The 17,285-nt window shown below is 32.5% G+C and overlaps 1 protein-coding gene across 1 annotated transcript; it reads right to left on the reverse strand.

Moving 5' to 3' along the window:
- Positions 1-3,047: 3,047 nt before the first annotated feature.
- LOC111285164 (zinc finger protein ZAT12-like) lies at positions 3,048-3,907 on the reverse strand. Its single transcript, XM_022874452.2, has one exon. It carries the CDS (start codon positions 3,781-3,783, stop codon positions 3,292-3,294), a length of 492 nt encoding a protein of 163 aa, XP_022730187.2. The 5' UTR covers positions 3,784-3,907; the 3' UTR covers positions 3,048-3,291.
- Positions 3,908-17,285: the final 13,378 nt, after the last annotated feature.

Here is a 17,285-nt window from a genome sequence, read left to right on the forward strand (position 1 = left end):
TATTTTTAATTTATTAGTTAATTTTATTATTATTATTTTATAAGAAAAAAATTTTAATACAATAAATTTTTTTTATACATATTCCAATACATTAGGAGTATTTTAAAAAAAATCTTATCACCTAAAGATTTCGTAGGTATCACTACTTGGAGTACCTTTGAATCTCATTATTGGACAAAATTTTCTTTTTTTCTTATTTTTTATTATTTTATAAGATTTATTATAAAATTAATATAATTATCAAAAAATTTTATTATATATTTTTTATTAATTATTATTATAAAACAACACAAATTTATTCTATTAAATTTAAACATTTTAACTTGCATAAACATTAAGAATAATAATTAAAATAACAAAAATAATATTAAAAAAATTCTAAAAATTTTTTTTTTACCCAGATCGATCAACGCGCCGTTTGGTCAGGCGGTTTAGTCGCGTTCAGTTGTTCGGTTTAGTAGTTCGATCGTGTTCAGCGATTCAATTGCGGTCCGGATTAGGTTCAGTGGTTCAGTTTCGGTTCAGTCAAACCTATCAGAGATTGATGGATAAGCAGGTCGAGGGTTGGGTGCGCAAACCCAGGGTCAGGTCACGGGTTGACACGCGAATCTTGGGTGCTTAAAATGACGTCGTTTTTGTTTTTATTGAAACGACATCGTTTTGGTTTTCACCGTTTATATAAAAAGTCCAAATTTTTTTTCAGTCATTCTCTTCTCCTAAAAAAAAAACTTTTTTTTTCCTTCAGCCAAACGTAAATGGTCGGTCGGTCACCGTCACCGTCATCGTCGTTGACGGTCGTCGTCGGTGGCCGAAAAAAATCAAAATAACCTAAAATATTCTTCTCAACCCCTTGAACACAGATCCAGCCTCCATTTCACTGAAAGTACCCTAAACAGTGTAGATCGACCTGAAAGTTTCGGTTAAACCCCTTTTTTTTATTCTTTTTTTTTTTCTGACAATGACTTTATTTTTTTCTTTGTGTAGGAACTCTCGGCGCTTGGTTCTTCGTTCTAGGGAACTGAGTTATTTTTTTGTGTTTTTTTGACAGAAATCGCTTTTTTATTTTTTGCAGGGTTATTTTTCTTTTTTTTTGTGTTCAACCAAGAGCTCTATTTATAAAGCTCCGACAATACCTTATGCTTGAGGGAGTGGCACAGGCCACGGCATGGGGGTGCAAACACGAGCCTGATGCCCCTTTTATTGTTTTGGTTTGATTCGACAGTGGTAAAGGCTTAGGCGAGGGTAGTGGTATGGGTGGTAGGGTATGATGATTAGAGGGGTGGGGGTAGAGCATGGTGGCAGTGGTGTCGGGGAAGGCACCATTGCCATTCCCCCTTTTTTTATTTTTTTATGTTTTTTTTGATATTTTATATTTTTTGTATTCTGTATTTTTATTTAATTTTTATTATTGTATTTAATAATAATATTATTATCTTATTTATTATTTAATAAAAATAATAAATTTGATCAAAGTCGGATAAATTTGATGTCTACACTCATCATTAACTTGAGTTACATAAGCTATTGCCTTCAATTTTTTATTATGGTTAAGGTTTAAAAAGAATAGGAAGTTCAATTTTTGAACATTGACTACAATCCTCTCTTCTCAAAATTAATAAAGAGTAAAAAAAAAAATCATAAAAAATTCATTCAGCCAATTTTTTTAGTTTGTTTTTTAGACAAAAGAAGCCAAGACATAATAATAAATTAGAAAAAAAAAATTGCAATAGCCGTATATCAATCCTCAATCTTGCTTTTTTTTTTTTCTAATTTTTGTTGATCATTTCATAATTTATACCTTGTTTTTGCAAATATGCATATTAATTCATTTGTTTATTTGAAAGCTTTGAGGTTACAACTCATTATATTTTCCTGAATGAGACCTCAATGTTTCTATTATTGTCTTCGATGTTAAGTTATGATTCAACTTAAGTCACCACCCAAAAGAAGAAAAAAAAAAAAAAAGGAAAAACTATATGATCCAAATTTAAGCTACAACCGGATAAGACCTGCATGGATGTCCTATATGCCGTCCTTTCTTTTTTTTTTTTTTAATTATTTTATTTTATTTTATACTTCTTTGATCTACATATAAACTGAAATTGGGTTTGAAGGCAATCCCTTGAATAAATAGTTTATATATTTATCATTTTATTTTTGTGAAATTTACAAAGTTTTTTTTTCATCAAAATCAATCCAATTAAAATTAAATTTGAAAATCAAAATCGATAAATTAAAATATTTTGTTATATATATAAATCAAGTATACAAATTTTAAAAATTATTAATTCTTTTTATTTTTTAAATAGTTATTTTTACTAAAAATTATGATAAATTGTCACTGTTCATTATGTATTAATTAAAATTTGAAAATATATATTCTATATTTTTAATAATTTTGTACATATTAATCATTAAATTTTATCGGTCTATAAGTTTTGATTTTTAAAATTAACTTTTATTTAATATTTTCAATAAAAAGTCGTTCAAGAAATTTTATCTCAATTTTTTAAAATTCTTTCATTCGCTTTAACGTTTGTTAATATGTTGAATAAAAAAGTACTTGAGGCTAATTAAAGCCGAATTAATAAATAATTACATAGTTAGTGTACTTACCTCAAGCAATGCAAGCTGTTAAGTCATGTGATGGATTCAGGACTTTTATTGTGTATTTACTTATAATATATATTTAAAAAATTAAAAATAAAATTATTAATTTTATTGAGAAAAAAGATGTTCATAAAAAAAAAATAGAAGTGTTTAGAAAACAATTTTCCTTTAAACTATTTTATTTTTCAATTTTTTAAAATATCCATAAACATCCACCTTTACTACTGAATCCGTTTCGTCACCATTGACCGTACATTAAGCCCTTCGCAAGAAGGAAAACAAACAAACAGGCCTTTATCCAATTCAAGATTACTTCTTTTTTTTGTTGGAAAAAAATTTTAAGAAAAAAATAACTATCTTGTTCTAAGTAGAAATTTTGGCAATTCATTTAAAGCAATTAATTATTGAAACTTGAAATTAACAACGTTATTAAGATATAAAATTAAAAAATATATATAAATAAATAGTAAAATGGAGGAATATATCGACTGATCAAGTTTCCAGAAAAAAATTGTACTCCTACTTACCTTACTAAAAAGAATCAAGAAATCAAATCCTGTCTGACGACAACATATGTTCATAACAAGAACAAATGTAAAGAAAAAGAATGCCTAAAAAATCCCCACAAAAAAGGGTAAACATGAACCCTATTTTTTTTACGACGATAACAATGAAAAGATCCTATATAAAACAATGAACAACAGGCGTCGGCGCCACCTTCCCCGGCTTCAACTCCAAATCAGCTCCCCAAGGCGTCAGGCTCAGATCCAGGCACAAACCACTTTCAGCACCACTCGACTTCTTCATCTCATGCAACAAATCCCGAGTCACCAACCCTTCATTTAAGGCAGCCCTATGTCTCCTCATGTGACCCCCAAGAGCTTGGCCGATGGCAAATTCCTGACCACAGATCGAACACTCATGGGTCTTTGGCTTCTTTGGTGAATCAGGGATCTCCGTAAGGTCTCCTCCTGTTAGCCTTGGCTTCTTGTGACTCGCCCTGTGGCCTCCAAGTGCTTGGAACGATGAAAATCTTTTGTTGCACGTCTTGCATGCAAAGACACGACCCTGGTAATGCTTCGATGGGTCGGTTTGGCCAACTTTGGATAGCAACATCAAACAATTTGCCATATCCATGGCCTCAATTTCTCCAACTTCCCTGCCTCTCTTCATTGTAATAATTTAAAGATTGTTTAAAAATCTGAAACTTTTATTGAAACCCTGAAAACTGGAAACTTTATGCTAAGGTTTTTTTTTTTTTTTTTTGGCCGCTGAAAATCTGAAAGGAAACTTAAAGAGAGGAATATGAGGGTTTGGCTCTATATAGGTAGGAGTTACCGAGTGTGGGCGCAGTTGGAACCTTGAAGGTGAAAATGACGGATTTGTCAAACGATTCTTGCGGGTTAAGGAAGCAAAGAATGTTGGGTAGTGCTGCAATTATGATGTTATTTTGAAGGGTGGAAATGGAATTTGACTTGGCCACCTTCGGCACGTCTGCGTCACCGCGTAGCTGAGCATACGTTAAGAAATAGTCGCTAGAGGCAACTAAAGAGGAGTCTTCCTACTTCTCTGACTAATTCTAGACACTTTTTGTACTGTTGTGAGTGTTATGCTTCTTACATCCCTTGCCACAACTTTTTGCCCGTGTCCTTTACATTCCATGTTTTTCCTAAATATTATAATTTCTCCATTACTCTACTTGGTGCTCAAGTTACTCGTTTTTGTGTTCAATTTGTATTTCTTTGGCCAATTTGTGGTTCACGTTAGCATCTTAATTAGCAAATGAAATTAATAGTAATATTTTAAAATATAAAAAATAGTCCATATAATAAGAGATGTCTATGAGTCAAGTTTACTTTTTAGTTTGAAAATCTTGCTCAAGGTTCAATTTATCTAATTAAAGTTATTGAACTTGAAATTATTTAAAATAATATTTATTAATATTAAATTAAATTTAAATAACAAATAATTTCTATTAGTATAATAATAATCCAAATTAGATTATAGTCAATGAAATTGAGCTTAAAATTTTCTATCCAAGTCTAAACTCAGACCTATAAATTTAATTGATAGTTTAACTCAAGAACAATAGCATACATAATATTAATTTTATTATAGAGCAACAAAATTTATTTTTTTGTTAGTATAATAATATATTAATAAATCACATGATTGTTGTTAAAAATAATTTAATAATAAAATTGTGTGTTCAACATTTTATTTATTTTTTTAATTTCTCATTTTCAACTAAAGTTCATGCAAACTTCTCTCTTTTCTTTTAATGTCCACAATAACAAGCTTAAAAGTATGTACTCGGTTAGTCGGTTCCATATTTTGGCGCAACACTTTCAAGGAAACAGCACCGCATCCACAGCGCGTGGGGGTGTTGAACCGACTCTTGTGAGTTGCATGAGAAAACGGCAAAGAATTAGCCAAGAAAAAAAACGGAAGCCAGCTTTGGCAAGAAACAAGATTTCATGGAAACGGAGAGAAAACGTGCAAAGAAAGTTGGCAACAAGAAGCAGTAGTGGTAGTCGTTAAAAGACTTGAAAAAGGTAGAAGAATACAATGAAGAGTCTTATCAGTAAATCAACGCGGTTCCAAATTAGATTAAAGGGGGCTTTCATAATTTCACACTTATTTTTTCCCCAGTCCTATTTTTTTTAATCTGGAATTTGGTCCCAACGATCGGCAATCACTTTCCTAGCTATTACCTCCCACTTGAATGTGGGTCCTTTCAAAACATATTACACTTAACAAATAGGATCAAGAAATTTCTTGTCGATTAAGTAGTAAAATAGTATAGCAAGTATGACGTATATTCCCAGGAGATTTCCTTGGTATTTATATTCTACTCGTTTCCTAATATTATAATTTTTTTCTATTTTTGTTAAGTTGCATAGAGCTTAATATCCTGACATTGATTATTTTACATAAAGTAAATACGCGTATTGTTTTAATTATATTTATGTTTAAAGGGTCTTTAGTTTAATAATTTATTTTCTCATTTGTAATTTCTTTTTTTTTAGTGAGAAATTATGCAACTACTGAATAATAGTATTAAAAAAATTTATGTGGTTCTTCTATACGTTTCCAATTGTCTATTTTTCATGGAAATTGGACAGCAGTTAAGAAATGTAACGAGTGTAAACATGAAACTTGCTGCTGAAAACCAATCAAAATAAAGATTTCTCTAAATGTATGAATGATTTTTTTTATGAATAAAATTTAAATTTAAAAATAAAAAATTTTAAATATTTAGATTTAAAAATTTTAATTTATTAGATGTTTAGTCCAAAAAATAATTATATGAACTAATTAAGATAAAACTTATATTCTAAATAATAAATTTCCACTCAACTGCTCATGTATCAGTTGAATACAAATAATTAGCTGTGATTATTTGAATAAAGACTACTTATATTTGATTTTGGAGAATTCCTTTGAATGTTATATATGGTAACGTATACACTATTATTATAATCACAAATCCCGAAACATAGAATTTTCTTTCCATGTTTTCTTAAATTTCACAAATTTTTTATATTAAAATTTTGGGTTCAAATTTTATCGATGATCACTTATTAAAATTATTTCAAATACATATAATTATTTGTTTTAAATTATCAAATATAACATATTTTATTTTGACATTAAAAACTAAACAAACTATCTACACCGAATATTTTTCTTACCAAAAAAGAAGTTTCAAACCACGTTATGTAATGTACATGTGACAAAATTATAAAAGCTTCTTACTCTAGAATCTTGTGCCATATTTTCAGGTACCTAAGATCAAAAGGTTGTTTAAGAATTTAGACATTAAATTTTCAATGATATCTTAAATTTCCACTCACCAAACGGTCTTTTATTTTAGTCGTGGATGATTCTTTGATCATAGTTTTCAGACTTTTAAATTACTATTATAATCAAATATTATATTATATAATTAATTAATTAATCAAATTATAAATTAATTAAAGAATTATAATAATATTGTCAGGTTGTTTGGTTCTTATTTTTCCGTTGCTTAAGACACGTTTGAGCATTTGTCATGTTTTCCTAAACAAATTGAGTTTGAACATATTGGAAATTTAATTACTCAATAATTAAGATTTGAAAATAATAATTAATTAAATCTTAATTTAGATAACATACAAACTGATTAGTTTCTTTCATATAAAATTTTTGCATTTTTTTTTTTGTCTTTTGTAATATGTTTATCTTTCGAACTTAAAATTTTTAATTTTAAAATCGATTCAAGCATCAATAAATTAATACCTTATTCACATCATTGGGGAATATTTGACTATTCTTAATTGATTTTAATGTTGGATCCATGGAAAAGAAAAACAGGTAGCAAAATTTATAGAAACAAAAAGTAAAATGTAACGAAAAGAATCGAAAGGTCTTTCTCAATCCACGTCAATAGCGAAATATTCAAATGGATTATTCTGAATTACTTTAGATAGACTATTTTATGAACAAGTCATAAAATTTGACAATCGGTTGATGATGGCAGAGGATAAGAACAAAATTAAGTACTACTTTTTACTTGGGGAAAGTGTCTGCTGGGCTGCTGGCTTTAACAAATCAAGATGAAAAATAAAATAAAATAAAAAATTTGAAGAAGAGGAATTTTCTTATATCTTTTAAAATGTAATATCCTTCCTTTAAATTCAGAATCTCAGGCAATCTACCAAAGACAACGGCAATTATACTACTATATAATCTCACGTAAAGAATATTGACCATTTATAGCAGTGATGGATCTTAACATATAACTTAGAGGGAGCTAAATGATAATATATATTTTATTTTATTTTTTTCTAAGATGTATTTTATCATACTTATTAATATATATAGAGGCAAACAATATACTAATAAAAACATGATAAAAACATCAAATTATAAAACAAAAATATTACTATGACAATGTTATACTTGTAATAATAATATGATTAATAATTAATGTTGAATTACTAATTACACATTTTTTTTAAAATTATTTTGACAATTTAAAAATAAAATAAAAAAGTATGAATAAATTAATCATTCAAAAAAACTAAATATACTTATAAAAAGGATGAAGATGAAATTTTGATACTAGAAGTTTGGTGTTTTCTGTTCTTTTGTAAATATTAAATGCTTAATTTAGAATTAAATATTTGGGTAGTTACTCAATTAAGGATTAAATGCTTTTTTTATATGATAAAAATTAAATATTATCGAATTGTAATAATGTAAGATTTTTTATGATAAAATTGAGAAAGTGTATTACAAATACCATCAACTCAAGTGAAACATTGAATTACTCGGCACACGTCATTTTTGCAGTGTGGCAAGTCAATTGTGTTTTTTTTTTTTTTTTATTGATGTGGCAATATTGTTGTTCACATATTCAAGATAATAAAATATCAGTTTAAATTATAATTTTAAAAAATTAGTTTAATTAATTAACTTCTAAAAAAAATTTATCTCCCCCAATCCTTTCCTCATGTTACCTTCTTTAGAAACTCTTCTAAAAGTCAATGACTTTCCTTCTTTTGCTTTGCTTGTTTTCCATAAAAAAATTGCAATAAAATTTCAATGTTTTTCTCATTTTTCTCCCTTTAAGTTTTCAAATAATAATAATAAAAAAAACTCAACAGCCCAAACGCTGCCAATTTCATTCATAGTAATTAGACTTGGAAAACCATAAAGGTTTAACCTTGAATTAGAATCACAAAGTTTTGAATCAACAAAGATTCTTTTCATCTTCTTTTGTGGCAAAGCTAAGGTTATATTGATTCAAGGTAAGATCATTTTTTTAATCAAAACCCTACAAATAGAAAAATTAGGAAAAGGGTTTTAGCTTTGGATTTTAGGCATTATCTATTGGAAAATCAAAGTTTTATGAGTGTTTGGTTGTGAAAAAAAATCTTGAATTTTGCATGGATTCTCTTTTAAAAGTCTGTAAAAAAAAGATAAAATGGTATTTCCAAGATGTTCGCTTGAAAATGGCTTCATTTACTCTATAAACTTCCACAATGCTTGTGGGTTTTGCTTTTTAGTTGAGCTTTTTAGGTTTCTTTTAACATTAGTTCTTTTTTGAAAGTAATTCTGGGTTTTGATTGTTTGTTGAATTATATCATTTTGATATTTTTTAAAGCAATAAAATAGAAAATAAAGAAAAAAAATATTTAAAATGTTTTTAAAACTCAAAGAAATTTTACTTCATTTTTATCTGCTAAGCTTAACAACACGTGCTTTTCATAGTCACAATTTCGTTTAAAAAAGTCTTATATTGTTATAAGTCGATAACGTTTAATCCTTATTTGTATAAATAAAATGTTTAGTCATGAATTGAGCAATCAAGTAACCGTTTACTCCTAAATTAAGCATTAAGTCATATGAAAAAGTAAACCATGGTTGTTATGTGTTAATATAAACTAATCGCACTCCTTTATAATATAACATCCAGTTCCTACACCCACCATTTTCACTCAAAACCAACTTTTCATTTTCCTTGTAATGGCTTTATTTGGAATATAATTCAATATTTGAGAAAAAAATAAAAGAAAAACTTACCAATAAATTATAAACCTGTTTTTTTGGATTACTTAATTTGCATACATTGTAACTTGCAATACATGGCTGATGACAGAGATATCAATGCAATGTTATATCATTGGCCTATCAAGCACATGATTAAATTGTAATGATTGTATTTAATTACATAATGAAATATGTATTTTGGGTGATCGTGTTATCCAATAAGAGATGTCTTGAAATTTTGACAGATGATTCCATTCATTTACATTCCTGAAATTTTGATTTAGCATAAGTAATGAGCAAAGTTATAATATTATACCTTAATTTAAAGTTAATTTTTGACAAATTATAAGGGAAAAAAGAAAATATCCCAAAATAAATTTATATTTTTTCCTTTGCTTTTTGTATTTTCTTACAAAGCTATATTTAGTTTTTTTTTTTTAAAGTTTATTCACTTATCAGTTATAACTGAAAAATAACAGTTTTTGTATTCTTAAGAGAAAAAACCTACAATCAATGTTCTTTACTCATTTCAAACAATCTTCTTCACTAAGATTGCAATGGTGAAGGCTCCAAACCTGATTAGATTTGATCAAATTGCTGAAATTAGTTTTTTTTTGTATCGTCACTGCAAAAACCACCTACTGTCTAAAGAGAACTGCATTTACAATGTAACATTTTCTTTCTTTCTTCATTTGTTTGCAAAAGAATAATATAACATTTTTTTTCTTTCTTCATTTGTTTGCAAAAGAATAATCTAACTCTATTTTCATTTGAGAATAAAGTGCTTGGGAAACTCATATGCCAGAATTCATAAATATTTCATTGTTTATAACATTTTTGCTTTGTTAGTTCCTTACATTTATGATAAATCATTTGTTTGATATGTAATGTAAACCTAGTGGATGGTGTAGACACCCAATTGGGTCCGGGCCCAGATCAATTGGGCCTGACCCAAATGGGTAAGGCCCATTTCAATCCTGTATATTTTTTTTCTTCTTTTGTATTTTATGTATTCTATTATTATTATTATTATTATTATTATTATGTATATCTTTATTTATTTATTTATTTTTATTCAGATTAGATTTATATGTATTTTATTTATACAGTTATATATTATTATTATTATTTTTTGTGTAATATATTTTTGGGTTTATCTTATTTTATTTGTTATTATTTTTTTTTAATCATCTGTTAATTCTATCTTCTTTTTCTCGAATTATCTGATATTATTTTTAATTTTTAATTTTTGATTTTCTTTTCTAATTATCTAGTCTTTTTTTTATTTTGATTTTGGAGGGCTGAGATTGAAGGCTGAAGAATCCCATTGGAAGTGGGAATTCAATCAGAAGAGTCCAGTGGGATTCAAAGATTGAATTCCCGTCCAAGGAGGAATTGGGATTGATCAGAAACTCCTGATCAATCCCTATATAAAGCACCTCCTGGAACAGTTCAAAAACACACAGAAAACAGTAAGCAAAGCTACTGATTTAAGAGAAAAGGAGGCGTATAGGAAGCTAGGAAAAGTTTAGGAGTGTTCTGGGAGTGAGAAAAAAATTTTTAGAAATTTTTGGCGAAAATTTTTTCTGGAAATTTCTGGGAAATTTCCAGATTCCGGCGAAAATTCCGGCGAAGTTTGAATTTTCTGGCGAAAATTCCGGCCAACATTGAAGTTTCCGGCGACCTGCCCAGTTTCTGGCGAAAAATCCCAGAAACCGGTGACTTTCCGGCCAACTTCCGGTGAAATTTCCAGATTCCGGCGAAAATTTCCAGAATCCGGCACCGGTGTTCTTCGGTTTCTAGAGAGAAGGGAGAGAAAAAGGAAGAAGAGAGAGAGAGGGGGAGGAGCGTTCTGTCGAAAAACGGAGGAAGGTGCCTTTTATACCCTCCTAAAACGACGTCGTTTTGGCCTTAAGTAACCCAGAGGATCCGCGCGTTTTGCCGCAACCCGACCCGACCCGGGCGTCGACCCGCTTTCTGACCCGCGCGTGCCAGCCCCCTCCGAGTCGAGCCGAGCCGAGCCAAGCCGCCAAGCCGCTCCCCCCGAGCCGTTTTCCTGCCTTGAGCCGAGCCGAGCCGAGCCCCGAGCCGAGCCGCTCCAGGTTTTTTTTTTTTTTTCTTTGAATTTTTTTATTTTATTTATTTCTTTGTTTATTTTAATTTTTATTTATTAGATTAGGTTTATGTAATATTCTTTTTATTTATTTTTTATTATTTTATTTTCTTTAAATAAAAATAAAAAAATTCCAAAAAAAATATATTTTTAGGGAAAAGTTGAAAGTATCAATTTTCCTTAGAAATAAATTTCCAAAAAATATTTTTGGGAAAAAGTTGAAAGTATCAATTTTCCTCAGAAATAAATTTCAAAAAAAACATTTTTAGGGAAAAGTTGAAAGTATCAATTTTCCTTAGAAATAAAATTCCAAAAACTATTTTTGGGGAAAAGTTGAAAGTATCAATTTTCCTTAGAAATAAATTTTCAAAAAAAGGGTTTTGAGGAAAAGTTGAAAGTATCAATTTTCCTTGAAAATCGAAATTTCCAAAAAAAATATTTTTGGGGAAAAGTTGAAAGTATCAATTTTCCTTAGAAATAAATTTTCAAAAAAAAGGGGGTTTTTGAGGAAAAGTTGAAAGTATCAATTTTCCTTGAAAATCGAAATTTTCAAAAAATATTTTTAGGAAAAAGTTGAAAGTATCAATTTTCCCTACAAAAAAAAATCATTCTTTCATTCCTTTCTATCTTAATTTTGATTTTGTTTTTTTTTTCTCTTTCTTTAAATAATCCAACGACGGAGCCTCTGTAAGTGAAACAGTAGTTTTTCTTGCATACTCTTGAGGTGAGGGAATTTTCTCAAATTTCTGCTAAAAGTATTAGAGTCAATTGAGAAAAGTTTCCAATAATTAATTACTTGGTAAAATTTTAAGGCTTTTGGATAACATAAATTCAAGCTGGTACCATCTTTTGATGGGCGTTGTGAGGGTGCTATAACCTTCCTCACACGTAACCGAACTCCCGAACCCTGTTCTGGTTAGCAGACCTGAACCTATTATTTTAGGGACCCTTAAGCTTAGGTGTTCCCTGAAAGGACAGATTCCTTAGGTGGCCAATCACACCTAGATAAAAAAGATTAGTGGCGACTCCCAAAAGTCAATGTCTAGCGATAGATCCCCGGATCTAGACGTTATGACAGCTTGGCGACTCCACTGGGGATCTTGAGAGTCAGGCCAGCAAATAATTTGTGTTATCCAAAAGCAAAATGGAATTGAACCTTGTTGTATATATATGTTGTTATTCATTCATGTTTTAGTTACCTTGTTAATTATGTCATTCATATGCATGTGCATAACATGAGCTCTATACCCGAGCTCCGTTCCTCTAGGAGGGAGTAAAGTACCTATTGCTTTCGTGCGGTCTAATGCCTCCGCAGTGGCTAGCGAAATACTCCCACTCAAATTGAACCTTTTCCGCTTGTAGCCTGTAATGGGTGAGGATTAGGGTACCTTACTAGTCTGTGATGGACAAGGATGTAAGGAACAATTTGAGGACCTTTAGACTCTGACCTTAAAACCGCATATAGTGAACCTTAAGAGTGCCTAACCCATAGATAGAGCCATCACTCTTCCCTGTTAGAATTGACCAAAAGCTAAGATCCATCATTTTACATTGTGTGATGTTTAAATTTATTTTGTTATTTATTCTTTTTCTGGGTATACTAACCTTTTTTTTTCTTTTGCATTGGTTCATGTGCATATCATAAAGTTGCATAAAGAATATTTGCCTGAAAAACGATCTTCAACAAATTTTTTTATGGATACCAATGAACGCCTAGTTTGTTCTTCATCAGTATTAGCACCCTGTGGGACACCTAACGAAGTAAGGGCCCTGTCAGAAAAGACCCAACTGAAGATGGGAGATTGCTTGCCAATTGGGTATGAGTCTACTTTGTCTCAAGAAACATCTATCCTCCTCAAACAGAATAATTTAGAAGATTTGGTTGATATCTGAAAGAAGATGAGTCCGTCAAGACAAGAGCAGTTTTGTCAGAAACATGGGCATATAGCACACCTTTTAGCAGTGGCTGTTGATGATCAACTAATTAGAGCTGCAACACAATTCTGGGATCCTGCATACAGGTGTTTCATCTTTAATGAAGCTGATATGACTCCCACCATAGAAGAATATTCGGTCTTGTTGGGTTTGCATCTCAAGACTCCTGACAAGATATATGTCAAAAAGCATAAGTCAGGATTTCGTAAAAGTCTGGCTCAACTCATGGGGATAGACAAGGAAGTTATGGATTCTCATACAAAGAAGAAACAGGAACAGGTTTGCCTACCTTGGAAGTTCTTTCATGAGTTTCTGATGCAACATGCCGGTGAAGAACGATGGTTAGACATATTTGCCTTGGCTATATACGGACTGGTAATCTTCCCAAAAATTTTGGGACATATTGAGATAGCAGTGATTGATTTCTTTGAGAGTGTGATCAATGGCTGTAATCCTTCAACGGTAATATTAGCAGAGACTATCAGATCTTTGAGTTATTGTCGTCGAAATGGAGGGCGCTTCATAGGATGCATACAGCTATTGTACGTATGGATGAAAAGCCATTTTGAACAAGGAAATGGGGCTTTCTCGAAGATTTATATCCGTAATCGCTTTTCGATCAAAGAGTTCTGTGAAAGTGGGTGGTCAAAGCAGAAGTCTAAACAAGAATGGATAACTTTCTTGCAAAAGTTGGAAGGTGCCAGAGTGAGATGGTTAGTCCCATGGATGAATCGAGAGCCTATGTTATACCAATGTGAAGATAGTACAGTGGTTCCACTTCTGGGTTTATGGGGAGTGACGAATTATGCACCGCTCTTAGTGAGGAGACAATTGGGGGGAGAACAGTTTATTCCTATGACTTATGGGCTTCATCAGTTAGATTTCTCTTATAGTGAGCCTAAAGCATTTCAGAGGATGAATGGGATGATCAAAGCATGGAAAAATCCCCGAAGAGTGAGTCCTGGACCATTCACTGATAAGGTCACCCCAGGGTATTTGGTTTGGAGAGCAAAGAGAAGACAAGAAATGGTATTCACTTATGAAATCCCTCAACAGCCAACAGAAGAAAAACTTGAAGAGACACCATCAGATTTAGAGCTGACAACAAAAGAATTTGAGTCTGAAAAGAGCCAGTTAAAGCAAGAGATTCAGAAACTTCAAGAAGAAAAAGCCCAGTGGAAAGGTAGAGCCGAAAGGTATGAAGTTGAAGTTCACAAGATTGCTAGAGAACGTGATACAGCTACTGAAGATCTAGCAAAGTTACACCAGGAGCATAAGAGGCTATGTGTGAGGGAAAGAGCCAAAGGGATAACCATTACCGAGCTGACTGAGGAAAATACAAGACTGAAGCAAGAGTATGCCGAATTGGAAGAAGAAAGTACCGAAGCACAGGCAGAACTTAACATGCTGAACAGTTATTTGAGCGGGCTAAGTCAAAGGTTGGAAGAACAAGGAGATCGTATCGCTGCATTGGTCAGAGAACATAGAGAATTATCATACCAAGTCTGGTGTGGTAAAAGAGAGAACCTAGGAAGGCAAAAATACATTGAGCACTTAACAACCCAGATCCATAAAGGGGTGTGTAAGGCAAGAGAGATGGTGGAAGAGGCAGAAGCATTAAGACAAGTAGTGGCCCCAGTAGGAGAACATGGACAGCGTCTGTTGAACTTCATAGAAGAAGCCAAAGCCCAGTATGAACAGATCAAACAATTTTATGGCTATAATTCTAGAGGGATAAACTCAATGTAGATCAAAGTTTTTTGGAATAAATTGAATACCGTTTTGAGGCAAATGTTCTTTGCATACATGCATTTCTCATTCATTACATTTCTCATTCATTACATTCTCATTCATTGCATTCTCAAAATAACCATGTGATGATCATGCCAATTTACTGATTCTAAGATATGGTACTCAAGGTTCCAGGATAGCTCCGTCTAGCAAAAATCCTACTCATCGATTCAACACCAGATTCAGAGTAAGGCAAATGGAGCAGGAAAATTCCCAAAGATTTGAAAAGATAGAGAAAGCCCAAGAGAAGATTGAGGGTGAGCTAAGCAAGATTCTGGAGGCTCTTAATAACATGAACAAAGGAAAAGGAGTTGAAGGAAGTACAAGCCAGCAAATTCCCCCATTACAAGAAATAGCTGACCCCCTGTACCCTCCAGGTTTTGGCCCACCTCAAGCTCAGTCTGCTCAAGAGGTCCCACCACAACACTTCGCATATCCAACATATCCTGGAATGCCATCGACTTTCAACCCCGGGCAGTATAATAGCTATATAAATCCTGTCTTCACTGAAAAGGCAGTAGAACCAATTCCTGATCTAGATGATTTAAAAGAGAAGGAGAAGGAAAAGATGAGAATAGAGGCTGAAGAAAGTTCCAAGATTAGCATGCTAGAGCAAAGGCTAAGGGCTGTGGAAGGATTTAGCTTCTATGGGTCAGTAGATGCCGCTGGGCTCTGCTTAGTTCCTGATGTGGTTATCCCCCATAAGTTCAAGGTACCAAAATTTGAAAAATATGATGGTACAAAGTGCCCCAAAACCCACATCACCATGTATTGCAGGAAGATGGCAGCTCATGCACAGGATGAGAAACTCTTGATGCATGTTTTCCAAGACAGTCTTACTGGCTCTGCGGCCAGATGGTATGTTCAACTGGACAGGACTCGCATTCGCTCTTGGAGCGATATGGCGCATGACTTTATCAGTCAATACCGACATATCATCGATTTGGCTCCAGATCGTTTGTCTTTACAGAATCTGGAGAAAAAGACAAACGAATCTTTTAAAGAGTATGCCCAGAAGTGGAGAGATATTGCTTCTCAGGTACAACCTCCTCTGACCGAGAAAGAAACTACAGTGCTATTTGTTAGCACTTTAAAACCTCCCTATTATGAAAAGATGATAGGGAATGCAACAAAGAATTTTGCCGATATGGTAATTTCGGGAGAAATCATTGAGAGTGCCATCAAGAATGGCAAGCTAGAAGGGAATGAAGCATCTAGCAAAAGAATCCCATAAGAAAAAAGAAACTGAAGCTCAGGCTGTGAGCTTTGATAGACAGCAACTTAGGGGTTATTCGCCCTACCCCCCACCAGAATATCTGCCCTATCACCCCACTGTAAATAACACTTCTTTTCACCCATACTAACCACCATACCCCCAAACCTATCAAACCTCTCATAGACCCCAAAACACCATGTACAGTTCTAACATTCAACCCACCCCAAAACCACAAATTCGCCCAACTAACGCTGCTGGTGGCTCGCGGGAGCAACGAACCACTCGTGAAAGACCTATTTTTGACCATATTCCCATGACCTATACGAAATTATACAAGGAGCTCTACAACAATCATTTGATTGCTCCAAGTAAATTAGAACCCCTCAAGCCACCTTACCCAAAGTGGTATGATCCCACCGCCCACTGTGACTACCATTATGGGATTGCTGGTCACTCCACCGAAAATTGCACTACCCTGAAATATAAAGTGCAACGGTTGATTAAGGATGGGATGATCTGCTTTGACACTGGAGGGATGACTGCACCAAATGTTAGTGGCAATCCTTTGCCAAATCATAATGTGAATGCTATAGGTGAAGAGCATGAGCGCCATGTGAAGAAATAAGTGGTAGATATTAAGACACCTCTCGATCAATTGTTTGATGTCTTACGAAAGGCAGACATGATGTAACTGGTAAGTCCACACAGCTATCATGGAGCATATATAGCTGGTACTAGTTGTAAGTATCATAGTGAGGCAAGAGGCCACTCCATTGAGACCTGTAAACAATTTCACCGAGAGGTGCAAAAACTCCTGAATTCACATCAGATAGAGGTCTACGAAGAAAAAGAAAGCTTGAAGAATGCTGAGGTGTGCATGAATGATAGGCCTGAAAAGCTGTTTCCCAAACCAGTGACAATTCGGTGTGGAAACAAACCAAAATCAGTCATAGACAAGCTCCTCCCTAGGCCGGTAACTTTTAAAGTCCCGACTCCTTTCCCATACAAAGATGATAAAGCTGTACCCTGGAGATATGGATGTGACGCTGTAGTGCAGGGGCAAAAAGAAGAGGTCTCCAAAGC

This window comes from Durio zibethinus, chromosome 6 (genome assembly GCF_047325235.1).
Source record: "Durio zibethinus cultivar Kanyao isolate XHJ-2024 chromosome 6, ASM4732523v1, whole genome shotgun sequence".
NCBI lineage: Eukaryota > Viridiplantae > Streptophyta > Magnoliopsida > Malvales > Malvaceae > Durio > Durio zibethinus.